The following is a 26,203-nucleotide window of genomic DNA, read 5'->3' as shown; positions in this document are numbered from 1 at the left end:
GCGGTTCGAATCCCCGCGACGGGGTGATCTCCCGTTCCTCGGTCCCTGCTCCTGCCAACCTAGCAGTTTGAAAGCACGTCAAAGTGCAAGTAGATAAATAAGTACCACTCTAGCGGAAGGTAAACGGCGTTTCCGTGCGCTGCTCTGGTTCGCCAGAAGCGGCTTAGTCATGCTGGCCACATGACCCAGAAACTGTATGCTGGCTCCCTCGGCCAGTAAAGCGAGATGAGCGCCGCAACCTCAGAGTCGGCCACGACTGGACCTAATGGACAGGGGTCCCCTTTACCTTTTTATCCCACCCTTTAGGCAGAAATGTTCTCAGGGCGGCTGAATCCGTGGAATTCTATAAAATGCTTAGCGTCGGTTCACGGCCATGGTTATCCAGCTGCTGCTTACAAGACAGGGTCCACCCTCATCCCCGCAGGGATATTCATAGTGGCATCTTCCTTTGGCACCTGCCTTTGTGTCTTTGGCCCACGATGGGTGGGGGTGGGCGCATGCTGCTGAAATTCGGGGCTGGGGCTGGTGGAGGAGGCGGTAAACACTTTGCAAGATTTGTTGAATCCTCCTTGTTCTTTGTTCAGACTCTCCAGCAGCAAGAATGCAAACTCCTCTACAGCCGTAAAGAAGGGCAGCGGCAGGAGAACAAGAACAAGAACAGATACAAGAATATTTTGCCCTGTGAGTACTGAATGCTCTGTCCTTTTGCCTCTTCCTCAAAGCCGAGATTCCTGGCCAGTAAGATTCACCCGGTTAACCTCTGAGCTTTCACGTCTGTTGGGGAGAATGTGCAGCCTTCTGTTTCTGACACTTCCAGTTAAAAGGGTCTCTGCTAGCAGGAGAGGCCCCTTTCCATGCCACTCTGGAGAGCCGTTGGCAGGCCCTCTTTAGCCTGGTTCCCTCCTGATGTGGTTGGGCTCTCAACTCCCACCATCCCTGGCCATTGGCCATGCTGACTGGAGTTAATGGGAGTTTGAGCCGAGCAATGTTCAAACATTTCCTTTGAAAAGTATGTGGAAACTTCAGCTGGTCCAGAATGCTGCGGCCAGACTGCTGACGAGGCCAAACTGTTAGACTGTTGACTCATAAATATTTTAAAAAAATATTTTCCCCCAGTTTTTAAAAGAAGTTTTACAAAGATACAAATCCAATATTTTCCCAATAAACATGTTGGGTTTTTTTTACTTCCCCCACCCCTTTTGGGGTTTCTTATATTTTTAAAATTTGTAACACTGCATTTCCTTCATTATGCCAATTCTTAATTACTCCCTGGTTTTCCTTTAACATGAATTTCAACTGCTTGGTTTTAACTTAACATATATGTACAAAAACATTTCAAATAATCCACAAATTTTCCCCAGTCTTTGCTAAAGCTTTTTGGTTCTCCTGGTTTCTTATTGCTCCCTAAAGTTTTGCCATTTCTGCAGTCCATTAATTTAGTCTGTGACTCCTCCTTGGTTGATGCAGAATCTTCTTTCCATCTCTGAGCATAAATGATGCTGGCTGCGGTAGTAGCATACATAAACAGGGGTGGGGTGGTTTGTTTGTTTTTTGGTCTTTAGGTAACTCTGTACCGATTATCCCTAAAAGAAAACCTTCTGGTTTTTTAATAAAAGTTATTTTAAACATTTTCTTCAATTCATTATAAATCATTTCCCAGAAAGCTTTTGCTATCTTACAATACCACTGACTGTTGAGGATGTGCGTGGCTATCAAATTTGGCCATCGCAGGCTGGCTTAGAATAGGGATGGGAAGGGAAGTAGGAGGAGGAAGGAGAAATTGAAAAGAAATGAGGCAGTTTCTCCTCCTGTCTGCTTTCCCATTCCACCTAACCTCAGCCAGCCATGATAGGTAAGGCTGGTTTTCAACCTAGCACGAAATCTGGCCTGTAATTAGCTCGTTTTGCCTGGAGAGAAATTTCCAGCTCACGTTCTCACTAACACAGAGAATAAACTTCTGAAATGCTTTTTCCCCTGGTTGCCTGGGCACAGCTGTGGTTCGCCCAAGGCAACCAGCTGGGTAGCAGTGGACCAATAATATCTGACTTAGCAATTGCTGGTTGTAGCTGTTTAATAAGGTGTGTCTTTGTTTTTCCCTTCCCTCCTTCCAGTTGACCATACCAGAGTTGTCCTTCATGACGGTGATCCGAATGAGCCTGTTTCTGATTACATAAATGCCAATATTATCATGGTAAGGGTGTTTGTGGGGACCCCCCCCTCTCCTGCCTCTGGGAGACTTGCAGACTTAATCTTTACTGTTCAGGGGAGGGGTTAGTCTGGAGGAGCATCCCCTACCAGATAGTTAGTGGACCCTAATTACCTGTTGGTTGGACAGTGTTCTCGAAGCTGCCAACATGAGCTTGACGTAACTCCAATTGTTGTTATTGTTTAGTCGTGTCTGACTCTTCGTGACCCCCTGGACCAGAGCATGCCAGGCACTCCAGTCTTCCACTGCCTCCCGCAGTTTGGTCAAACTCATGTTAGTAGCTTTGAGAACACTGTCCAACCATCTCGTCCTCTGTCGTCCCCTTCTCCTTGTGCCCTCAGGGACCTTTTAGCTCCCGGTATTTCAGCTGAGTTGTTGCATTCGTTTATTTGGAGCATTTTTACCGTGTCCTTTAGCTAAAAAGGCTTAGATGCAATCAATTAAAGAAAATAGTCTCTCCCCACAGATTTATAATCTGAACATATAACACGAAAGGAAGGAATGGGGAGGCCATCTCCCGCTTTTCCTGCTGCTGGCAGGGCCCATTTGAAGAAGAAGAGGCCTAAGGGATAGTTGGCCTCTCCTTCCCTTAATTATGCCCCCAGCCCGGGATGAACCATGCTGCTTGGAAAGGAGGAGAGATTTAGTTTCCAGAAAGTTGCCTCCCTTTGCTGATTGCCCCTGCTGTTTTTATAGATAAGCTGTTAAGTTGATGTTTATTGTTTCCATGCATTCTTTAGTGTAATCTGCTTTGTGAAGCTCAGCTGAAAAGGGCAGTACAGTAGGATTGCGTCTTGTGGGTGTGGGTGTTGTGTTCTTTGGGGATGGGGGTCAGGGTAGTGTGGAAAGCTGAAACTGCATACAGTGGTACCTTGGTTTTCGAACGTAATCCATTCCGGAAGACCGTTCGACTTCCGAAACATTCAAAAACCAAGGCACAAATGGCGGTCTGCCAATTCTATAGAGAAAATTGTGAAAAACAACAGATAGCCATTTATTTTTGAGGTGCGTTCGAAAACGGAAACATTTACCTCCGGGTTTTCAGCGTTCGAAAACTGAAACGTCCAAAAACTGAGGTACCACAGTATAGTCAAAACAACTCCCTAGAACCAGCCACACACAAGCAATCTTACCTTCTGGAACCAGAGCTAGATGTCATGAAGGCTGCCAGAGGTTCCCAGAGTCCGGTAAGCAAGGCAGAGGGCTTCAAAGCTCTTTCTGCAAGGAGGGAGCACATTGTTCTCCTTGGAGAAAAACGATATGCTATAAAGGCAAGAGACAAACAAGCGAATAAAATATCCTTTCCTTTGCTGGAAATCATCACTCAGGAACACATTCTGTTCCGGAATACTGTGCTGCTTTTGGGACAGGTGTGGCACAGGTGTGCGAAGGAAGATTTCTGGTGGCAGAGTCTTCCAAAACAAATCCTGCCCTGCTCCACTCTTGAATGTCATGGGAATTCACGTAGAAGTATCCTGAGTCTCTATCCCGGGACATGATGTGGGGCCCAGCCAGGCTGCGCCTTGCCCTTTTAAGACAAAAAACAAACTTTTGCCTGAAGGCTTTTGTCTCAGTGATTTAATAACAACAACAACAACAACAACAACAACAACAACAACAACGATAATAATTTATACCCAACAACAACAACAACGATAATAATTTATACCCCGCCCTCCCCAGCCAAGGTCGGGCTCAGGGCAGCTAAGAAGCAAAAATAAAAACAAGTTGAATGAATACAACTTAAAAACAAGATTAAAATACAACATTAAAATATCGAAACATTAAAATATTAAAATGCAGCCTCATCACAGGAGGAGAAAGGAAAAGGAAGAGGGGGAGTGAATCAAATTGGCTCTAAGCCAAAGGCCAGGTGGAACAACTCTGTCTTACAGGCCCTGCGGAAAGAAATCAGATCCCGCAGGGCCCTGGTCTCATGAGGCAGAGCGTTCCACCTGGCCGGACCAGTGTTGAGAAGGCCCTGGCTCTGGTTGAGGCTAATCTGACTTCCTTAGGGCCCAAGACCTCTAGGGTGTTGCTATTCATGGACCTTAAGGTCCTCTGTGGGGCATACCGGGAGAGGCGGTCCCGTAGGTACGAGGGTCCTAGGCTGTGAAGGGAATGGTTGGGGGCTATGGAGGTGGGTGTCAGTGTTGAGGTTTGTATTTCATTTTAATCTTCCAGTTAGAGGGTGGGAGTATTGTTCTGTTTAGTGTTTGCGGGCTTCTAATGTTTTCTACTACTGTAGCAGGGGTTGGTGTTTTGTTTTCTCAATATGGTGTATGGAACATTTAATATGCTATATCAGGCACGTCCAACTCCTAAGAGACTGCGATCTGCTCACAGTATTAAAATGCTGTCTGCAATCTACCCATTGTCATTGCCAGGAAAACTTGTTGAGCTTTTTTTAGGGGGAGCAAAAGTTAGGGGAGACTAAGACCATGGATGCAACACAATCGACCGGAAGATCGTGATCGACCTGTTGGACATGCCCGTGTTATATGATTCAGCCCCATTTTCTGTGAGACAGTGTATTCATGCCTACATACTGTATATATTTTCCACTGTGAGTTGCTTGGAGACCCTTAAAGTGACAAGTGGCTTAAAACTTACCGTATTTTTCGCCCTATAGGACGCACTTTCCCCCCTCCAAAAATGATGGGGAAATGTGTGTGCGTCCTATGGGGCGAATGCAGGCTTCGTGCGCCTCTCCACAAGCAGCGGGAGCCCAGCGCTGGGCTCCCGCTGCTTGCGGAGAGTGGCCTGCATGCTGAAGCCTGGGCGCGCTGAGCTCAGCGCGTCTAGGTTTCGCGGACCACTCCGCAAGCAGTGAGAGTGCTCCCGCTGCTTGCGGAGAGTGGCCTGCATGCTGAAGCCTGCGCGCGCTGAGCTCAGCGCGTCTAGGCTTCGCGGACCACTCCACAAGCAGCGAGAGCGCTCCCGCTGCTTGCGGAGAGTTGCCTGCATGCTGAAGCCTGCGCGCACTGAGCTCAGCGCGTCTAGGCTTCGCGAACCTCTCAGCAAGCAGCGGGAGCCAGCGCTGGGCTCCCACGGCTTGCAGAGAGCTGCCTGTTTGGGGGCTGGGGGGGAAATAATTCCCCCCCCTTTATTTCCCACCAAGAAAACTAGGTGCGCCTTATGGGACGGTGCGTTCTATAGGGCAAAAAATACGGTAATTATTATTCTTCTTTTGCAGCCGGAGTTTGAAACCAAGTGCAACAATGCAAAGCCCAAGAAGAGCTACATTGCCACCCAAGGCTGCTTGCAGAACACCGTCAACGACTTCTGGAGGATGGTGTTCCAGGAAAACTCGCGTGTGATCGTTATGACGACGAAAGAAGTCGAGAGGGGAAAGGTAAGGCGCCCACCCCGCTCAGGGGATCTTGCAATTCTGATCAGCCTCTGAGCATATCAAAACAAAATAAATTCCTTCCAGTAGCACCTTAGAGACCAACTAAGTTTGTTATTGGTATGAGCTTTCGTCTCAGGGTGGATTTGATTTACTTCCATCAGCCTCCACATCATATGGCCTCTCTGTCTGGGGATGATGGGAGTTGTAGCCCAATACATACGGAGAACTTCAGTTGGCTGACATTGACGAAATCAGCAGCCCCCCACCACCCTGTCTTGTTTTCCAGAGCAAGTGCGTAAAATACTGGCCAGATGAACATGCCCTAAAAGAATACGGTGTGATGCGCGTCCGAAATGTCAAAGAGAGTGCGGCTCATGATTACACGTTACGGGAACTCAAGCTTTCAAAGGTTGGGCAGGTAAGTCTGTGAAGTTATTTCTTTAGCTCTGGCCAGCCTCTGGCTCATAGTCTTCAAATGTGGTAGCAGCCAGACCTAAAAAAGAGCCCGCTTCTGTCCCATATATGTTTGTTTACATATGGCTAATCATTAAAAAAATAAATCAGAGCAGTTTGTACCAATTGTACAAAAACCCAAACCATATAAAAATGATAAAATCAGAAGTCAGCTAACGGTTGGAAATCCTTAACTTCCTGAAAAGGCCAGGCAGAATAGAAAAGCAGTTGTTTAAAAGTTGAACCACGAAGCGCTTGCTGAATCTCCATTGGCAGGGAGTTCCACAGAACTGGGCCAATGGCATAAAATGCACTGTTGTTGTCAAAGAAGCCTCACCAACTTGGGGAACGATCAACAGTTCTCCTGAAGGTGATCTCAGTGATTGAACTGGAATATAAGGCAGTCCCTGAGGTACCCTGGAGCTAAGTTGTTCAGGGCTTTGTAAAATCCACCCTCGGCACTATCCATGTCACACATTAAAAACTTCCCTGAACAGGGCTGCCTTCAGATGTCCTCTAAACGTCAGGTAGTTGTTTATTTCTTTGACATCTGATGGGAGGGCGTTCCACAGGGCGGGTGCCACTACCGAGAAGGCCTTCTGCCTGGTTCCCTGTAATCTCACTTCTCGCAGTGTGGGAACCGCCAGAAGGCCTTTGGAGCTGGACCTCAATGTCCAGGCTGAACGATGGGGGTGAAGTTGCTTCTTCAGCAAACATGGAGGCTGAGCATAGCCATCGGGGCTAGTCACCAATGAGAGTCCTCTCCTCCATGAATTGGTCCAATTTTCTTTTAAAGCCTCCAAGTTTCGGCCATTGCTGCTTCTTGGAGTGAGTTCCGTAGTTCATGCAATGTGTGAAAAAGGACTTTGTCTTATCTGTCTTGAATCTCTCCTCTGAAAAAAGGTCTTGGTTTGCCAGGAATGTATATAATGTTGGGGGGGGGGGCAGTCTGATCTCCTGAGGGAGGGGCTTCTTCTGTAAATGGAGTGCTGCTGTTGAGATGACTCCTCCTCATCTCCAGCGGCGCACCCTCCCCCACCCCCAAAGTGCTCCTTAAAAGGCAGGAAAAGATATTTGGCTGCCATCTCTCCAGGGCAACACCGAACGAACAGTCTGGCAGTATCACTTCAGAACCTGGCCTGACCATGGAGTCCCCAGTGATCCTGGAGGAGTTCTAGATTTCTTAGAAGAGGTTCATCACAAGCAAGAAAACATCTCAGATGCTGGCCCAGTCGTGGTCCATTGCAGGTACCGTGATGCTTGGGCTCTGCCAGGGGTAGGCAACCTAAGGCCCGTGGGCCAGATGCGGCCCAATTGCCTTCTCAGTCCGGCCCGTGGACGGTTCGGGAATCAGCGTGTTTTTACATGAGTAGAATGTGTCCTTTTATTGAAAATGCATCTCTGGGTTATTTGTGGGGCATAGGAATTCGTTCATTTCCCCCCTCAAAATATAGTCTGAGAGACTATAAAAATGGTCTGAGAGAGGGTGGACCGGCCCATTGGTTGCTGACCCCTGGGCTATGCCTTTGATCTTAAGCACAACATTTTTCAAAGCCAGAAGAAGCAGAAATATAAGTTGTGTGTCTGTGTTTTTCCCCTCTTTCCCCCTCCTTCCTAGTGCTGGAATCGGCCGGACCGGAACATTCATTGTGATAGATATTCTCATTGACATAATCAGAGAGAAAGGTGAGTCCCACTGCTGTTGTGTCAGCCTTCGCCTGCCTGGTGGGTTACAATTTCCATCAGTCCCAGCCAACACAGCTGTATGATGCTGAGGCAGATGGGAGCATGGGCTTTCTGGAGGCAAGGGCTGATGGGCCACAAAGGCAGAGCACAGCCATCATGGCTGGTAGTCACCAATAGCCCTTCTCCTCCATGAATTTCTCCTACCCTCTTTTAAAGCCATTCAGGTTGGTGGTCATCACTGCCTCCTATGGGACTGAGTTCCAGAGATTAACTATGCCCTGCATAAGAAAGGACTTCCTTTTATCTGCCCTGAATTCTCCAAAGTCCAGATACTTCGCAGTTCCACTTACCGTATTTTTCGCCCTATAAGACGTACCTTTCCCCTCCTAAAAAGTACAGTGGTACCTTGGGTTTAGTACTTAATTCGTTCCGGAGGTCCGTTCTTAACCTGAAACTGTTCTTAACCGGAAGCACCACTTTAGCTAATGGGGCCTCCTGCTGCTGCCGCGCCACCGGAGCATGATTTCTGTTCTCACCCTGAAGCAAAGTTCTTAACCTGAGTTACTATTTCTGGGTTAGCGGAGTCTGTAACCTGAAGTGTATGTAACCCGAGGTCCCACTGTAAGGGGAAATCTGCATGCGTCTTATGGAGCGAATGCAGGCTGTGCAGCTTTCGCTGAAGCCAGGAGAGTAAAAGGGATCAGTGCGCACCGATCCCTCTTGCTCTCCTGGCTTCAGGGATAGCCGCCCAAAGCCTCCTGAGCTGTGCATTGCGTTCGCTGAAGCCAGGAGAGCAACAGGGATCGATCCCTCTTGCTCTCCTGGCTTCGCTTCGCTGGAGAGGCACTGCGCAGCTTTCCCTCTCTGCTCAGCGCCCCTTCAGCGAAGCGGAAGAAGAAATGGAAGGGGCTCCGCGTCTCCTGCCGCTTTGCTGAAGGGGCGCTGCGCAGAGAGGGAAATCTGTGCAGGGCCCCTTTAGCGAAGCGGGAGGAGAAACAGAGCCCCTTCCGTTTCTCCTCCCGCTTTGCTGGAGAGGTGCTGAGCAGAGAGGGAGAGAATCCCCCCCCCCTTCTCCTCCTCTAAAACTAGGTGCATCCTATCGTCGGGTGCGTCTTATAGAACGAAAAATACGGTGCTGTAGCTGCTTCAAATGGAGCCTACAAACAAATGAAATCAGAACGAAATGGAGCCTCCAGGCCCAGGAGCAGTATCTTCTTGATCCCCAAGTCCTACAGGCACTTCCTCAAGGCCTCTTATGGTTGGTCCCACGCTGCCCAGCCTAGATTGCTGCTCTTCAGGAACTTTGGATGTCAGTGCAGAAGCGGAAGTATTTCGCTGCCGGCATAAGCTGCTGCTGGCTTGGGAGCTTAGGTGTGACTTCAGCCGGAATGAGTGGGGCTGGAAGGGTTTTCTCTCTGGTCCTGCCTGGGCATCCCTGTCCCGCTGAGCCTTTTTACTCCCTGCCCTCCAGGCGTCGACTGTGACATTGACGTCCCGAAAACCATCCAAATGGTGCGGTCCCAGCGGTCAGGGATGGTGCAGACGGAGGCCCAGTACCGGTTCATTTACATGGCGGTGCAGCACTACATCGAAACGCTACAGCGTCGGATCGAGGAGGAGCAGGTAATGCCTTGAGTCGGGCTTTGAAGCGAGGCAACTTTGGCTAAGGGCCCAGCGGGTGGGAAGTTCCAGTCTTGCCTTTTAGAAATAGGATTGTCTTTCAGATTTTCCTTCGTATTCTGGTTTTAGCATCTGTGTTTTGTGGTTTACTTATTGTGAGTGTATTTTAGTTACCTTGGTAAAAAAAAAAGGAACTGGTAAATTTAATTACCGTATTTTTTGCTCTATAAGACTCAGTTTTTCCCTCCTAAAAAGTAAGGGGAAATGTGTGTGCGTCTTATGGAGCGAATGCAGGCTGCGCAGCTATCACAGAAGCCAGAACAGCAAGAGGGATTGCTGCCTTCACTGTGCAGCGATCCCTCTTGCTGTTCTGGCTTCTGAGATTCAGAATATTTTTTCTCTTGTTTTCCTCCTCCAAAAACTAGGTGCGTCTTGTGGTCTGGTGCGTCTTATAGAGCGAAAAATACGGTACTAATAAAACTAATATGATCAATAAGTGTTCTCCCTTGCCTCCATGTGCTCTCTGTCTCTCTCCCTTTCAGAAGAGTAAGAGAAAAGGCCATGAGTATACAAACATTAAATATTCTTTAGCAGACCAGGCCAGTGGAGACCAGAGTCCTCTGCCACCCTGTACTCCAACTCCAACCTGCCCTGAGTAAGTAGATGATCCTTCCCTCTCCAAGATCCCATGCAAGGGCAAAGTTCGACATCACAGCCCCCAGATACAACGGCAAGCGACACGACTGTGACAATGATACAGTCGTACCTCAAACGCCTTGCGACTCGAACGTTTTGGCTCCTGAACCCTGCAAACCCGGAAGTGACTGTTCCATTTTGCAAATGGTCTTGGGAACCCAAACGTCCGACGTGGCTTCCTACAATTGGAAGCTGTGCCTTGGTTTCCAAATGTTTTGGAAGTCGAACGGACTTCCGGAACAGATTCCGTTGGACTTTCGAGGTACGACTGTATATTAATGAGGAGAAGAAACTTCCAGCAAAGGATGGCAAAATGCCATTGCAATTGCAAAGTGTAAGTTTCAGCAAGGTTTACAAGGAACCAATATAGGCCCATTTATTATTACAGTATTATTATTATTATTATTATTATTATTATTATTATTATTATTATTATTATTATTAAGTTTTTCATCTAAGCAGATTAAAAACAGACAGGCTTCCAGGTAAGATTCTGTTTCCAAGGTCTTCCTCAGGTGTTAACACCTCAAAGGCCGTATATTTGCAGTTTTCACAACTGGGAGGACTTCATCTTCCACTGCTCTGGGCTTATCCATGCGAAAGAAGGCCCAGGATTGCACTGGAAGCAAAAATGCAGGAGGTGGGCTCCCCTGGGTCATTCTTGTCCTTGTGCACCATTAGTAGGCTGCCTTTCCTTGTTACCCAAATGCCTAGGCACTGTGGCTTTATTCACGTGGAAAGATTTGGCAAGGCTTCTCTTACACTGTATGTAGAGCAAACCTTTTGGAGCTATAATGTAAAGGGGCGGGGAAACAACCCCCCACACCTGTGCTTCAGCCTTGAAAAGTTTGCAAACAAATGGTCTCATCACAGAAAGGTTTTCTGTGTCTCTGCAGGCTTTTTAAAAAAACAAATAAATGCAACGTTTATAGTTTTTTTACTGAGCTTAAATCCTGCTTTTCTTGCTTTAGGAAACATAAAGCGCATTTCTTCTGTGCCTGGAGCCTTCCAGATGTTTTGCACCATGATTCCCATCAGCGCCAGCCAGCATGGCTCATTGGAGGTGTGGTCCAAAACATTTGGAGAGGATCCGATTGGCGAAGTCTGTTCTGAGTGACCCAGCAAACAAATGGAAACAGCTTCAGCGGAAACCTTGTCTTTGTGTTTCTTCTCAGTGGATTTTAAAACCCCTTTGCTTCTCCCTCCAGGATGAGGGAAGACAATGCCATGAGAGTCTATGAAAACGTTGGTCTGATGCAGCAGCAGAAAAGCTTCAGATGAGATGAAATGAGCAGCGCTCCTTGTGAGGAAGGCAAGTCCGACTCGGCTTAGCATAGGGTTGCATGTTAATGGGGATCAGGTGTGTGCAGGCTACAAGCAAACTAAAAAGGTAAAGGTACCCCTGCCCGTACGGGCCAGTCTTGCCAGACTCTAGGGTTGTGCGCTCATCTCACTCTATAGGCCAGGAGCCAGCGCTGTCCGCAGACACTTCCAGGTCACGTGGCCAGCGTGACAAGCTGCATCTGGCGAGCCAGCGCAGCACACGGAACGCCGTTTACCTTCCCGCTGGTAAGCGGTCCCTATTTATCTACTTGCACCCGGGGGTGCTTTCGAACTGCTAGGTTGGCAGGCGCTGGGACCGAACGACGGGAGCGCACCCCACCGCGGGGATTCGAACCACCGACCATGCGATCGGCAAGTCCTAGGCACTGAGGTTTAACCCACAGTGCCACCCGCATCCCTATGCAAACTACATCCTTGCATTTCCAGATTCACTTCTCATGTGCTCCAGTGAAAGAATCTTGGGAGCAGGGCTGGGAACAACTTCCAGCTGGCACCCATTAAGACATGTTGCTAGTCTTTCGTGTCCGAGCACAATTCAAAGTGTTGGTGCTGACCTTTAAAGCCCTAAAAGGCCTCGGTCCAGTATATCTGAAGGAGCGTCTCTACCCCCATTGTTCTGCCCGGACACTGAGGTCCAGCACCGAGGGCCTTCTGGCGGTTCCCTCATTGCGAGAAGCCAAGTTACACGGAACCAGGCAGGGCCTTCTCGGTAGTGGCGCCCGCCCTGTGGAACGCCCTCCCTTCAGATGTGAAGGAAATAAGCAGCTATCTTCTCTTTAAAAGACATCTGAAGGCAGCCCTGTTTAGGGAAGCTTTTAATGTTTGATGTATTACTGTATTTTAATATTTGGTTGGAAGCCGCCCAGAGTGGCTGGGGAAGCTCAGCCAGATAGGCGAGGTATAAATTATTATTATTATTATTATTTTATTTTATTTTATTTTATTTTATTATTATTTATTATGAGGTGGGCCATTGATCTAGCTCAAGGCAGTATCTCCTATCTTCACAATAACTTTGTGGGGTAAGTTAGGGCGAGAGAGATTGGTCCAAGATGACCCAGCATGCTTTGTGGCTGTGCGGATTTGAATCGGGGTCTGTCCAGGCTCAGTCCAATACTCCATCCCCGTTTCACCTTCCTGGTTCCCAAATTTGAGTTCCAGTCAGCCACTTGGGACCCACTTCTAGTTCCTCTCCTATCGCGTGTGATTCCCCTCTGAATTGAAGAACGGAGATGAGCTTGAGCATACGTTTAAAGGCTCTTTCTTCTTTTCTCTCTTTACAGAACTGAAATACCATTTTCTTTTCTAAGAAAGTGAAGCCAAGTGACATGAGAAGCGTCCCATGAAGAGGAGTGGACTTTGACAGCTGCATAGAGCCTCTTATTTATGGTGTTTTTAACCCTTCAGTAATAAGCGGAACTTAAGACTATCTTTCGGAGAAACTCCTAATGCCTTTTCTCAACATTGTCTGATTTCTACAGTCCCCGATTTTGTTTTGTTTCCATTCAACTTGCGGTTCTTTTGCCTCCAGTGCAGACCAATACTCTGTTGTACTTGAACATTTTTCTCTCTCTCTCTCCTAGATGCTGAGGTTTTAAAGCTGTTTCCAACTAGATATATTTTTTTTTAAAGGAAAATCCGTTTCTTATACTTAAAAAAGAAATCAAGTAGCACGTCAGGTGATAAACTAATACTTTTTTCGTTGTTGGAGGTGTGTGTGTGTGTATCAGTTGTGCTAATTAGACATTTGTTCCTCCCCTTCTGCCCCCTTACTCTTGGCCCTGCTTCTGGTGAGGAGCCAGTGACTGCTCTGGAACAGGGCACGTTGATCAGTTAATTTGTTCAACACTCTAGTCCTCATGGTGTCTGTCTCTCTGGGAAACGACGTTGCTTCTCTAGAACTGCCAATGATGCATGGTTTGCACCAGAGAAAACTAGTTTGTGTTAGAGCCTGCTGGGCAACTGTTAAGATGGTTGCTGCTGAATTCTGAGTGTTTTGGTTCGGGTGGTTGGGGGGAAGAGAGAGAAAGAGAGAGAGAGAGAAAGGGAGTGGTAGCTAAACTCTGATTCTGTGGTCACAATGTTGGTGGCGTTCTGGAGTAATCAGCCCAGCCTCTTTATCCGAGGCTCGTCTGGGGAGCAATCTCCTTTACTGCCCTGCCTGTGAGCATCCCAGATGGTGTGTTAAAAGCAGGACACTGAACTAAACTGACCGGAATGACCCACTGGGGTTTTTCTTGTGTTCTCCGCCCTCTCTCCTTAAGAGGGGCAAGCGGTTGGATCTTCGGCAGTTGCGTTTCCCTGAATGTTGCCTCGGCCGTGTGAAAGGGGAGCTCTTGCTTCACGTTGCCTTGTGAGGGCGGAGGAAGATCTGGTTTCCAAAATGTCTTAGCAGCGTATTCCGTTAAGCGTAGATGTTCTGTGGTTAACATTCTGCCTTTTATTTCAAAGTGCCTTTCCCCTCCTGCCTCCCAGCTCCAAAACCATCTCTCCCCAGCTGGTGTAGTTTTCCCCCCCTGTCGGTGGAGTGGCGTTCAGCTTCTCTAAGTGGTCATTTCACGGTCGTTGAAGCCGTAGCCTATCCTGGAAGCGGGACAGCCCTTCCTTGTCCAGCCTTTGCGGGGTTTGGGGGGGGTGGCCGGTTCTGATCAGTGGGGTGAGGTGGGGAGGCTTTTTCCGGAGGCCTTTGCTTGGCAGTGTAGGCCAGAGATGTTCTCCAAGGGCTGCTTTTCCCTTTGAAGCTGCATGGGAAGCCGACTTGCTTAGGTCAGAGCTGGAAAAACCTAATTTTAAGGCAGCGCTGTTGGGAAATCAGCCTCTTGTTGCCTTGGCTGTGCGTACAGCATTCTTAAATACAATTAGGATTTTTTAAAAAATGTGCACCCAGAAAAACTGCATCCTGCAGTCTAAATGATGTAAATGGAGCAAACTTGCATAATTTCTCTGACTTCTAATAATTGGTTCCGTAGTTTTAACTACACCCCCCTCCCCAATTTTTACTGGCATTGCTGATTATGGAGAGAGTAATGGGGCTATTAGATTCCCCTGCCCTCCATTGAGGTTCTGAGATTTCAGCTTGTGTTGCTTGCGCACTTGAGGACTAGAACCCTGTCTAGTTTTGTTTTGTTTCAAAAGAAAGCTTCTCTTGAAGTTGAATCCTTCTCCCCCGCCACTTTGTTCAGAATCACAGTGTGCATACAGCCATGCTCGTTGCGAGTTCAGCTTGATTGAATGGAAGGCCAGGAGGAGTGGAAATCTTCAACGTTTACTGTCCTTATAAAATAAAATAAAAAAACCACATTTTTTGCCCTATCTTCTGACTTTAAATTTTGGAACTCCTGTAAGCAGCTATGCCTGAAGTTTTGCATCTTACGCCTCAGCCTAGTCGGGCCACCGAGGAAGCTCCCTTTCTGCCTTGTCCTCAAATTTCACCTTAGCATTAGCAAAGACTTTGTTGTAGTTGCGGCCAAGAGGTTGGGAGCGCAAGAGAAAGGTGTGTGGCAGAGCCCCCCAACATTGGACAGATGGTGCCATCTGTCGCTACAAGCAGATGGTACTGGGGTGGGGTGAGGATTTTGGTCCTGGTGGATGAAGCTCCTGGAGGTATAAGAGTTGGACAAGGGCAATTTTCAGGAGCTGAACCCCACTTTCCCAAGCTAAGGGACAGGGCCATGCCTTACGATGGACCTGGGGCAGCAACCAAAATCGGGGTCCCTGTTTCGTGTTCTCCTCCTCCCCTTCCTCATACGGAGTAAAAACCTCAACCTGTTTCCTGGTGTCGCAGTGCTAAGTTTCCCTGTGTGCTGTGCTTTGCTCCTCAAAAAATAAATAATTGGGTATTCCTGGCAGGGAAACCTGTAGCGACCCCAGGGCGCAGTTAAGTTTGGCTGCGTGTTATGAAACGGGAGAACTAGACACAGGGATGCCAATTTTGGCTGCCACCTCACTTTCCTGGGAAGCGCCCAGTTCCATCTTGCACCAGCACCCCTGGGTTTCTTCTGATAGATGGTTCTCAGCGGGAATGGGTGAAAGCGTACCCATAGGATGGAAATCTTTTTTTAAAAAAGAGTGCCCTGAACGTTGTTGCTTGCCACCTTTTTAATGCGTTGTGTTGCCTCCTGAGAACTTTGACTTCAATTTCGAGGGGGCTGAAACCCTGTTCAGTTTTTTTTGGGGGGGGGGACTGAAGGACTCCACAGAATCTTCAGCGCTTCTTCTGGTGGATATATTTTATTCTTTTCCAGAAGAACGATGCTGAATCCTTCCTTCCTTCCTTCCTTCCTTCCTTCCTTCCTTCCTTCCTTCCTTCCTTCCTTTGCACCTGCAAAGAGCCGAGTGGATTGCTGGTGATGTCATTGAGCGCTGCCCCCCCCTTCTCCCAATGGTCCCTCAAATTTTGCTACCTGAAACAGTCACTATTATTATTGTTGTTGTTGTTGTTTTGGAAGGCTTGTCAAATGAGAGTTTTAAAGGAACAAAATTCCACCTTGAGCACAGAGCCTGTAGGGAACATTGATGCAACCCTATCTTTCTTAAGACTGACGGGTCTGGCATCTCCTTCCAAAATGCAGTGCTCTGTGATCTCTTCTCTTCTCTTCTCCTCTCCCACCCCACCCTAGATGTCTATTCGACCACTGGCTGAAATATGCCATCAGGCAAACAAATGCTATAGGACTCTTGACAAGGTGGTCCTAATCTTGACATAGAGTGTTCGCCTTTTCTGTCCCAGGAGCTTTTAAAGCAGGAGGATCAATACATGCAATGGTCCCCCCCCCCATCTTTATATCTTGCCCCCCCCCCCCAGCCTGAGTTAATACGGTTCAAGAAAAGCTCCACTGTGTGATTCTTGCGACTAGGATTTCGGTCGCCTGCCTGGTTTAAGTAGGAACGCGGCATGTTGAATGTGCGGTTATTATTTTTCTCAGAGCACGTGGTTACAGAATGTCATTGTTGAAACTTGAAAAAAAAAAAAACCTCCAAGATGATTGTGCTGAGATGAGAACTTGAATAAGATCTTTGGGCCTTGCTGAAAACCAAAAGGAGACCTGTTCTTGTGGTTGTTGTTGTTTGTTTCTTTAAAAAGCTGTCTTTTTAAAATAAAGACCCTCGCTGTGAGTGCCCTTTTGCGGAAGCAAAACTTCAATGAACTTCCGTAGCAATAGGGACACCCAACCCCTTTCCCAGGGATGGGACCCACAAGTAGCAGCCTGTAAGGGGGTGGCTGCATAGATATTGTGTCTTAGAAGTTCTGGACGAATTTTTGTGGACTTGCAAATGGAAGGCGCATGGAGGAATCAGAACAGTTATCGAATGTATTTTAAACGATCCTTCCTAAATTGATCTCTGAAACAGCCAAAGGCTTCAAGGGTTCTAATGACTTAGTTTTAAATGTCCGGGAAGATTTTTTTTTACATATTTTGGAGGTCAAGGGAATGTCCTTTAATTCTGGAATTGTCTTGACTTTTGAAAAGTCTGCCCTGCCTTTTCTTTCAGTGGAAAGTTGCAAAATCTGAAACGTGGAATATTTTCACTGAAAAATTTCCTTTCCCTGGTCTGGCGCATGTCCCGCCGCCTCCTATTTTGGGGGAGAGCACTCAGAACTCTCCATGGCCAATTTTCCTGACCTTGACTCCATGTGAGTAAAATTTAGTGACCCCTCCAGAGGCAGTGATTCCCAGACTCTTGAGGACTGTATGGTAACAGGCTAGTTACCTGCTGGCAAATCTGCTAGCTCTGCAGCAGGGGTGATTGGATCAGTCAGTTGCTGCAAAGGCAGAAAAAATTATCCATTCTCAGAGGAGGCTCTTTGTCATGTCTCTGCATGAGTTTGGCAGCACATCCAGATCAGGGACTCATACAGAGGGGCCTGGTGCTCTTCTAAGGGCAGATAACACTTAATCTTTCACATACCGTATTTTTCACCCTATAGGGCGCACCTCATTTTGGGGGGGAAATAAATAAATAAAATTTTATTTTCCCCCCAGAACAGGCTGCTGCCTGCAAGCCTTGCGAGCCCACGGGAACTCCCGCCGGGCTCTCAACGCTTGTGGATAGCTTCCTGAAGCCTGGAGAGCGAGAGGGGTCGGTGCGCACCAACGCCTCTTGCTCTCCAGGCTTCAGCGAAAGCCTGCATTCGCCCCATAGGATGCACACACATTTCCCCTTCATTTTTGGAGGGGGAAAAGTGTGTCCTATAGGGCGAAAAATACGGTACTCTAAGGCTTTTGGAGTTTGTGAGTGAAGAATGTCTCCTTTTTTCTAATTTAAGAGAAAAGCATTACCTCAGAGTTTGGGAAGCCCTGGCCTATGAGGATGATCCTTGCCGGTGTGCCATTGCTTACTGAATGTTTGATGATAACATACTTCCATTTTTTCACCGACTCTTTAGAATAAAGCCCCTGTCAGCCTCAACGAAATGTTTTATTCCCCCCCCCCCCAATGAAATTTCATGTTAAAACGATTTTACTTTGTTATTCTGTAGTGAGAAACGATAGCTTCTGTTGTTAAAGGTATGTTGGGGAGACGATAAATGAAATAACTGGGAACTAGCTGGGCTGGAAAACTTGCAAACTAGAAATTTTGAGCAATTTGACGTATTTCTCAGCCCCAGATACTAGGATGGGGCGGAGGCTTTATATCATAATTTTGTGTTGTGTTTTGTTATTATTTCTCCAAATTTTAATCCTTAATGCCTGTCTTCTTTCTTTAATTTATGAACACCCTTGTGACTTTTTTTATATATGTATAAAAAACCCCAACGCTAACGGCTCTACGAGAGAAGATCTCTGTTATTTTCATCTAGGTTGAAAAATAGCTTTCCCCCTTCCTTGTTCTCTTCCCCCTCTTCCAGCAATGTATGAAGTATTGTACCAGAGTATTAAATGAAATGTAATATTTTATTGAGGGGGGAGGGAAGAGAGAGAAAAAGGACCTCAGCCTTCTCCTTTAAAAGGAATGCATACGTCAACAGGTTTTATGTGAATTGTGTACATGTTCCAGATGCGCTCTGCTCTCCAGAAGGGGCACAGCTCACAGCCAGACACTTGGCCTGGGCCACCCCCAGCCAAGCCTGCAGGTTCTCGCCAGCGTATGAGGCTGGTCAGACCGCCCCCCACGCTGTTTCAAAGCCCTCGTCTCCACTGCCTTCGGTGCCCATGTATCCTGTAGACCCTTTTGCAATCATGTGACATTAAAAGGCAAAAGAAGAAGAAAAATATCACGCGTAGAAAACTTCCTGATTTGTCTTGTCTGTCCCCAGCCTGTATTTATGGGTGTTGAAGTCTGGCTGCGTCGCTGGCTGTGCTGTGTTTTTGTTTTTAATTGCTCCAAGGCTTATTATCCAGAGTAAAAGCATTATTTGTAAAACAACAGAACTTAAAAAATATATATAGGAATAATAAAAAAAATCCATTTTCTTATACCTGTTTCTTGAATGCTTTTGTATCGCTAGTGCCGGGTGATGTTAGTTTGCGTCTGTTTGCAGTTAGTATAAATCATACAGTGCTTGTGCATTCACATGAATTCTTACATGGAAATACCGTATTTTTCGCTTCATTGGACGCAGTTTTTCCCCTCCAAAAATTGAGGGGAAATGTGTGTGCGTCCTATGGAGCGAATGCAGGCTTGTGCCATAGCCGCGCGCAACCCCTCCGGCAGGGAGAGGCTGCACGGGGCTATGGCTTCTTTAGCCCTGCGCAGCCTCTCCCGGCAGGGAGGGATTGCGCGGGGCTAAAGAGGAAGCCAAAGCAGCCAGCGGGATCCATCCCGCTGGCTGCCTTGGCTTGTTCCATAGCCGCATGCAACCCCTCCGGCAGGGAGAGGTTGTGCGCAGCCTGTACGCTGCTCTTTGGGGCTGGTGGGGGGGGGGAGATATTTTTTATTGATTTCCCCGTCTAAAAAGTAGGTGCGCCCGATGGTCCGGTGCGCCCTATGGTGCGAAAAATACGGTACTTCTCCCATATGCAACTCTTATTCTTATGGAGAATTTGGTGCATTTGGGCTGGGAATGTAAATAGTCAAGGGGTGAGAGAAAAGAGGTGGGGTTGGTTTCAAACCCCTTGAATTCAGGAGGGATATGATATATTGAGGAAAGGTAAGGAATGGTATCTTCCAGGCTACTTGTTCACTTTTACGTCATGAGGACTAGAATCTTTTAAAAACTCTCTTAAATAAAATCAAAAGATAAACGAATGCCCATTTTTAATAATAAACCTCGTCTTCGCTTTCAATTTTTGACTTAATATGTTGGGGCTCTGGCCAAAGATAGTTGGCCAAACGTCCTTTAGTGGTTAAGAGCGGTAGTCTCGTAATCTGGGGAACCGGGTTCGCGTCTCCGCTCCTCCACCTGCAGCTGCTGGGTGACCTTGGGCCAGTCACACTTCTCTGAAGTCTCTCAGCCCCACTCACCTCACAGAGTGTTTGTTGTGGGGGAGGAAGGGAAAGGAGATTGTTAGCCGCTTTGAGACTCCTGAAGGGGAGTGAAAGGCAGGATATCAAATCCAAACTCTTCTTCTTCTTTTGGTACAGGGTGATATTTTGGGGGTTTTTCCCCGAATGGAAACAATCCCTCAAACAGCAAAAGTCGAGAGCTACAGTCAGGCCTGCTTTTGTCCAGCAGAATCTGAAATCTCACCACAAAATGATACCTGCTAGCATCATGAAGGAAAAGAGCAAGTTTCTATGGAAGTTTCTAGCCTTCATGGCTAAGAAAATACTTCAGCAGTGCATGAGACTGAATGGGCCTTCCCAGAAGCAGAGCTGCTTCTTTGTTTACTGCAACACCAGAATAAATTCGCAATACACCACACAAAAGGCTGGCGATTCAGTTGCGGCTGGTTCCAGATCAGCAGATTTGGCTGACTTCAGCCTACAAATTGTACTTTTATTTTTATTTTTATTTTAGCTAAAGCAGAGGGTTTACATAGCCCTCACGATCGTTTGCCAGTTTTACTGTCTGCCAGAAATGAAAAACGGCCCATCTGGCATGAGTACCCGATCTTCCATCTAGCGATTGCATTAGAAACTTGGCAACCTCCTTTATGCTTTCTACTGAAAGAGGCAGATTTATCTTTTGCTCCACGACAGGATATAACAAAATGAGCGTGACGGCGAGGAAACGTGGACACTGAAAATGTTGGTGAAGTTGTAGAGATCTGTGGACCTCGTTTTTCCTCCCTTCCAATTTGGAAACTTGGCTAAGAAGGAGCATCTACAATGTGACACATGTCCCACCTGCCCAGTATTTGGACCGGTTCTGGTGCGGTGTTTTTTAAATGGCTTGCAAAGTTCCGCCAGGTGGTTTGAATGAGCAAGCCCTCAAGACTGAACTGGAAGAAATCCAGTATTCCCAGGAAGTGCAAACCCCATTTTGTCTAGAAACCCTCTTGTTAAAACACAACACTCTACAACACTCCATCATCAGGGCTTGACTGGAAATCTTAGACCCCACCGTTTCTCTTGGCACTTCTCCAAGCATTGCCCTGAGGGCTAGGAACTTGCTTTGGGGGCAGAAATATGAAAAGCTAAGGTCCAGAACACCTTGTAAGGTTCCATTTTTCCTCAGCTTAAATTAAACAACATGTTAGAGCTGGACAAAAATGCAGAAATGGTTAAGGCTTAGGAAATCTATACAGAGTGAGAAGAAATTTGATGAGGTGTTTCATTTCCCAGAATAATAGAATTGTAGAGCTGGAAGAGACCCCAAGGGTTATTTGGGGGGGGGGCAGTCTAGATGATACCATGGGTCCCTTTCAGGACTGCTTAGAACCTAGAACAAGAGGCAGCTGAACAAGACAAACCAGTGTCTTTGTTAAGCTAATGGGCCTTTGCCTGGCCAGTTAAGTACAGTGGTACCTCTGGTTAAGAACTTAATTCATTCTGGAGGTCCGTTCTTAACCTGAAACTGTTCTTAACCTGAAGCACCACTTTAGCTAACGGGGCCTCCTGCTGCCGCCGCGCCGCCGGAGCACGATTTCTGTTCTTATCCTGAAGCAAAGTTCTTAACCTGAGGTACTATTTCTGGGTTAGCGGAGTCTGTAACCTGAAGCGTTTGTAACCCGAGGTACCATTGTACTGCCATTTGCCGTATCCAAAGAGTGACCTCTGTTGCCGTAAAGACAAGTGGGTGGGCCTTTTCCCACCTTGCCTGGTTGGATGCCACCTCATCCTACAATGGAGAACAATAAGTGAGGAAAGGGGCTGTGTATGGGAGAGTTGTTTGTGTCAGGTGGACTGATGCTGATATCTGGAGACAGATAGGTCTGCCATCTGTGGGTCCCAAGAGCTGTGACTTGGGAGTTTCCCTGGAACCCTAATGAGGAAGCAGGATGAGATGAGGTCTTAATGCTGCGAGCCTCTCCATCCTAGAATCATAGAATCATAGAGTTGGAAGAGACCACAAGGGCCATCGAGTCCAACCCCCTGCCAAGCAGGAAACACCATCAGAGCACTCCTGACATATGGCTGTCAAGCCTCTGCTTAAAGACCTCCAAAGAAGGAGACTCCACCACACTCCTTGGCAGCAAATTCCACTGTTGAACAGCTCTTACTGTCAGGAAGTTCTTCCTAATGTTTAGGTGGAATCTTCTTTCTTGTAGTTTGGATCCATTGCTCCGTGTCCGCTTCTCAGGAGCAGCAGAAAACAACCTTTCTCCCTCCTCTATGTGACATCCTTTTATATATTTGAACATGGCTATCATATCACCCCTTAACCTCCTCTTCTCCAGGCTAAACATGCCCAGCTCCTATGTTCAGCTTGTATAGAAAACCATATATCCTAAAGACAACGCAGCCCCCATTGACCTCCATGGAAACAGCCTTGAGTTAGTGCTGGGGCCCCAAGAGTCTTGCTGCTTGGATTGTGGGGGTTGGTGTAGCAATTCTGTTGCCTTCCGCCCCAATTTCTGGGCGGTGTGAGATTCTAGGGGTTCCAGACGTCTGTGGTTCCTCTTGGAAGGCAGGCACAGCGGAGACTCAGGGGTCTTTGTGATATATGGGCTTATTTACGCATATATACAACCTGAGCCTAGGGATGCGGGTGGCGCTGTGGGTTAAACCACAGAGCCTAGGACTTGCCGATCAGAAGGTCGGCGGTTCGAATCCCGCGACGGGGTGAGCTCCCGTTGCTCGGTCCCTGCTTCTGCCAACCTAGCAGTTTGAAAGCACGTCAAAGTACAAGTAGATAAATAGGTACCGCTCTGGCAGGAAGGTAAACGGTGTTTCCGTGCGCTGTTCTGGTTCGCCGGAAGTGGCTTGGTCATGCTGGCCACATGACCCGGAAGCTGTACGCCGGCTCCCACGGCCAATAAAGCGAGATGAGCGCCGCAACCCCAGAGTCGGTCACGATTGGACCTAATGATCAGGGGTCCCTTTACTTTACCTTTACAACCTGAGCCTACGATGGAGGGGCTCACAGCATAAACATTCGCAAAGGGTCCTGTTTCTCCCATAACCGCAGCCTTGGATTCAAACCATCACACTCTGACCAACTCTCCAGCTTGCTGCCTTTGCCGGCCTGCAACCTTTCCTCCTCTTTCTCCCCACCCCCCTGTTTTTTCCACAGCCAGCTCTAAAACTGTGCTTCAAACTCTGTTTTCTAACTAACTGTGAGTTGAGGAGGGGCCTCACTCATTTACCCTCTGACACAGAGCCCACTCTCCTTAGCTTTCTTAATGGACCATCACCTGCCCTTTGTTTTCTGAATGGCTCACCTTTCAGGCGATTCCCTCATGAGGAAGCTAGCCTGGCTTATATTTTACCCTTGATGGATCCAGGGGTTTAGGAGGCTTGAATTAACTCTAATACTTACTGGATCCAGGAATTTAGGGGAGTCTGACACCCCCCAAAAAAACTCATAACAATACACATTTTTACCTACCTAGCAGGTGCTTGGTTTTCTTTTGTTTTGACTTACCTGTAGTCCTTAAACTTGCTTTTTTACCCACTGTGCTGAGGCTCCAATACTTTGGCCACCTCATGAGAGGAGAAGACTCCCTGGAAAAGACCTTGATGTTGGGAAAGATGGAGGGCCCAAGGAGAAGGGGACGACGGAGGATGAGATGGTTGGACAGTGTTCTCGAAGCTACCAGCATGAGTTTGACCAAACTGCAGGAGGCTGTGGAAGACAGGAGTGCCTGGCGTGCTCTGGTCCATGGGGTCACGAAGATTCGGACACGGCTAAACGACAAAACAACAACAACAAGCTGCTATTCTTGTTAGAAGCATAGTTGCTTATGGCCGGAAGAAGCATTCCATGCCTTCATTTGACGTCAGTGAATACCAGTGGCAGAAATGTCCCTTGGTTGCCATGGCAATGTCATCCTCCCGCTTCTGATGTGGCCTGTTTAACCTGGAACTGACACTTCTATTTATCTGGAAGACAGGAAGAACACTGTACAAGGACTGTGGTTGATGGAGTGAATTAGTGGGGCCAGGAAAAACCCCATGCTGGCTCTTGCTATCAGGCTGAATCCTGACAAGACAGAAGTACTGTTTTTGGGGGACAGGAGGCGGGCAGGTTTGGAGGATTCCCTGGTCCTGAATGGGGTAACTGTACCCCTGAAGGACCAGGTGCGCAGCCTGGGAGTCATTCTGGACTCACAGCTGTCCATGGAGGCGCAGGTTAATTCTGTGTCCAGGGCAGCTGTTTATCAGCCACATCTGGTACGCAGGCTGAGACTCTACCTGCCTGCAGACTGTCTCACTAGAGTGGTGCATGCTCTGGTTATCTCTCGCTTGGACTACTGCAATGCACTCTATGTGGGGCTACCTTTGAAGGTGACCCGGAAACTACAACTGATCCAGAATGCGGCAGCTAGACTGGTGACTGGGAGCGGCAGCCGAGACCATATAACATTGGTCTTGAAAGACCTACACTGGCTCCCAGTACGTTTCCGAGCACAATTCAAAGTGTTGGTGCTGACCTTTAAAGCCCTAAATGGCCTCGGTCCAGTATACCCGAAGGAGCGTCTCCACCTCCATTGTTCTGCCTGGACACTGAGGTCCAGCGCCGAGGGCCTTCTGGTGGTTCCCTCGCTACGAGAAGCCAAGTTACAGGGAACCAGGCAGAGGGCCTTCTTGGTAGTCACGCCCGCCTTTACTGCAGCGACACCTCTGGAACCCCGCCCCCCGACCTCTGTTGAAATGTCACCTTGGGGCACAGACCAGTCCCTTTTTACTGATGCTGCCCTGTTTGAAGAGCCAACACTGATGAATTAGTGGTTGCGGCAGGGGTGATAAATAGGAAGTTTTGCAGAGCCAGACTTGCCAGCAAGACCCTTGGCCCTAGCTTGCAAAATTGATTTCTGGGGAAATCAGTGCGCGCACACACACCTCTCCAGCCCCCGAAGGGATTTTTAAACACGCCATAAACGCGAAACGTGGCTTGTTTGTTCGCTTTATTTATTTGAGACGTTTGCGCCCCACTCTTCCGCCAGCAAGATGATCGAAAACAAGGCTGTCCCCACCTGCAGGCTTACAATCTAAAACAAACTTTTTGGAAAAATGCCAAGGGGAAAGGAGCAGGGATGGAAGAGGAAAACCTGAATCCAAAACTGCTTTACATAGTCTTGAATGTGTCAAAGCAATGACAGGGGAGAGGAGGGAGGCGGGGGTGCTGTTAGGGAGGGGGTGGGCTTGTGTCCTAGGTCTCCTGCTCATTTCTCTTCCTCACCTTTTTTGAAGTTTAAAATAAAATATTTTTTTTTATATATATGACCTTCAAATTCTTATAACACTTTGCAGATAGGTCAGTAGGATGGTGGATCAAGGATTGTGGATGTGGGTGAACAGAATATTTTTATTTTTTATTTAGTGGGAGGAGGCCCTGCAGACCTCTTGTTTGCAGGTGAAGTTTCAAGCCTCTTTCCCAAGGTCTAGAAAAAAATAACTGGTCTGGGGCTTCAGACATGTGGTTTATATATACAATTATGAAAAACAGGACCTGAACACAAGAGCAACGGTGGAGGTGGAACGTAAGCATGGTGGCTAGTAGTATCATAGAACTGTACAGTTGGAAGGGACCCTACTGGTCATCTAGTCCAACACCCTGCAATGCAGGAATCTCAGCTAAAGCATCAACGACAGCATCCAAATAGCTTTCTCTTCCTCCGTCTGTTTATCCAGTCCTCCCTTGAAGCTGTTCAAGTTGGTGGTGGGCCTCACTGTGAGTTCCATAGTTTTAACTATGTGCTGCATGACAAAGTCCTTTTTTAAAAAAATCGGTCTGGAGCATAGCTGTCAAGCGTCCCTTATTTGGCGGGACAGTGCCTTATCCCAGCACCGTGTCCCGCTGCTGTTGCTTATTGATGATGTCCCTTAAATTTCCCGGGTTTCATGCTCGCCCGGCTCAGGAGGGAAGCAGCGGCTTGGGGTCCTCCGCCTCAAGAGAGAGAGAGCGTACGAGCTGCTGCGTCTCTGTCTCTCCCTTTTCCCCCTCAGGGGCGCGTCGGGAGGAGACAGGTGGCGGCCGGTGGGCAGGCAGCCCCTCTCTTGCGAGACTTCCGCCGCACTGCCAGGGGAAGCCAGAGGCGGTGGCGGTGCCTGAGGAGGCGGCCTGAGGAAGGAGGAAGAGGAGGGGATGGGGAGGGATGCAGAAGGGCGGTGCTTCAGCGGCTGTGGCGGCACCACAACCGCCTCATGCTGGGCTTGCAGGTGGCATGGGCAAGAGTCTCTCTTCCTCCCTCCCTCTCTCTCGGGTGGGGAAGGGCCGATGGAACTCCTCGCGCCAGGACGACGGCAGCCCCGACGTGCTGCTTAGCATACCCTCCAACCAGTGCAGCATCTTAATGTAGTGATTTCCCCCTCTGCATCCCTTTCATAACTCTATTTTTATAAATCATTTGTCCATC

The 26,203-nt window shown here is 47.9% G+C and overlaps 1 protein-coding gene across 3 annotated transcripts in view; it reads left to right on the top strand.

Moving 5' to 3' along the window:
• Positions 1-18,775, top strand: part of PTPN11 (protein tyrosine phosphatase non-receptor type 11) — a 33,710-nt gene extending 14,935 nt beyond the window's left edge. The window contains exons 7-17 of one of the 3 annotated variants that reach the window (XR_014514496.1): positions 585-681; positions 2,112-2,191; positions 5,403-5,561; positions 5,845-5,976; positions 7,105-7,259; positions 7,630-7,697; positions 9,169-9,320; positions 9,860-9,972; positions 11,222-11,325; positions 12,641-17,346; positions 17,471-18,775. Coding sequence is in view for 1 of the 3 variants with exons in the window: in XM_083454004.1 (XP_083310130.1) it covers positions 585-681; positions 2,112-2,191; positions 5,403-5,561; positions 5,845-5,976; positions 7,105-7,259; positions 7,630-7,697; positions 9,169-9,320; positions 9,860-9,972; positions 11,222-11,294 (1,029 nt within the window). In the remaining 2 variants the exon portion in view is untranslated. Of the gene's footprint in view, positions 1-584; positions 682-2,111; positions 2,192-5,402; positions 5,562-5,844; positions 5,977-7,104; positions 7,260-7,629; positions 7,698-9,168; positions 9,321-9,859; positions 9,973-11,221; positions 11,326-12,640 lie in introns of all 3 variants that reach the window. The other 2 variants (XR_014514497.1, XM_083454004.1) reach the window with 2 other exon arrangements.
• Positions 18,776-26,203: the final 7,428 nt, after the last annotated feature.

Source organism: Podarcis tiliguerta, assembly GCF_965153285.1.
Source record: "Podarcis tiliguerta genome assembly, chromosome: 8".
Lineage (NCBI taxonomy): Eukaryota > Metazoa > Chordata > Lepidosauria > Squamata > Lacertidae > Podarcis > Podarcis tiliguerta.
Note: the sequence above shows the minus strand (reverse complement) of the source record. Positions and strands in the feature narration are given on the sequence as shown.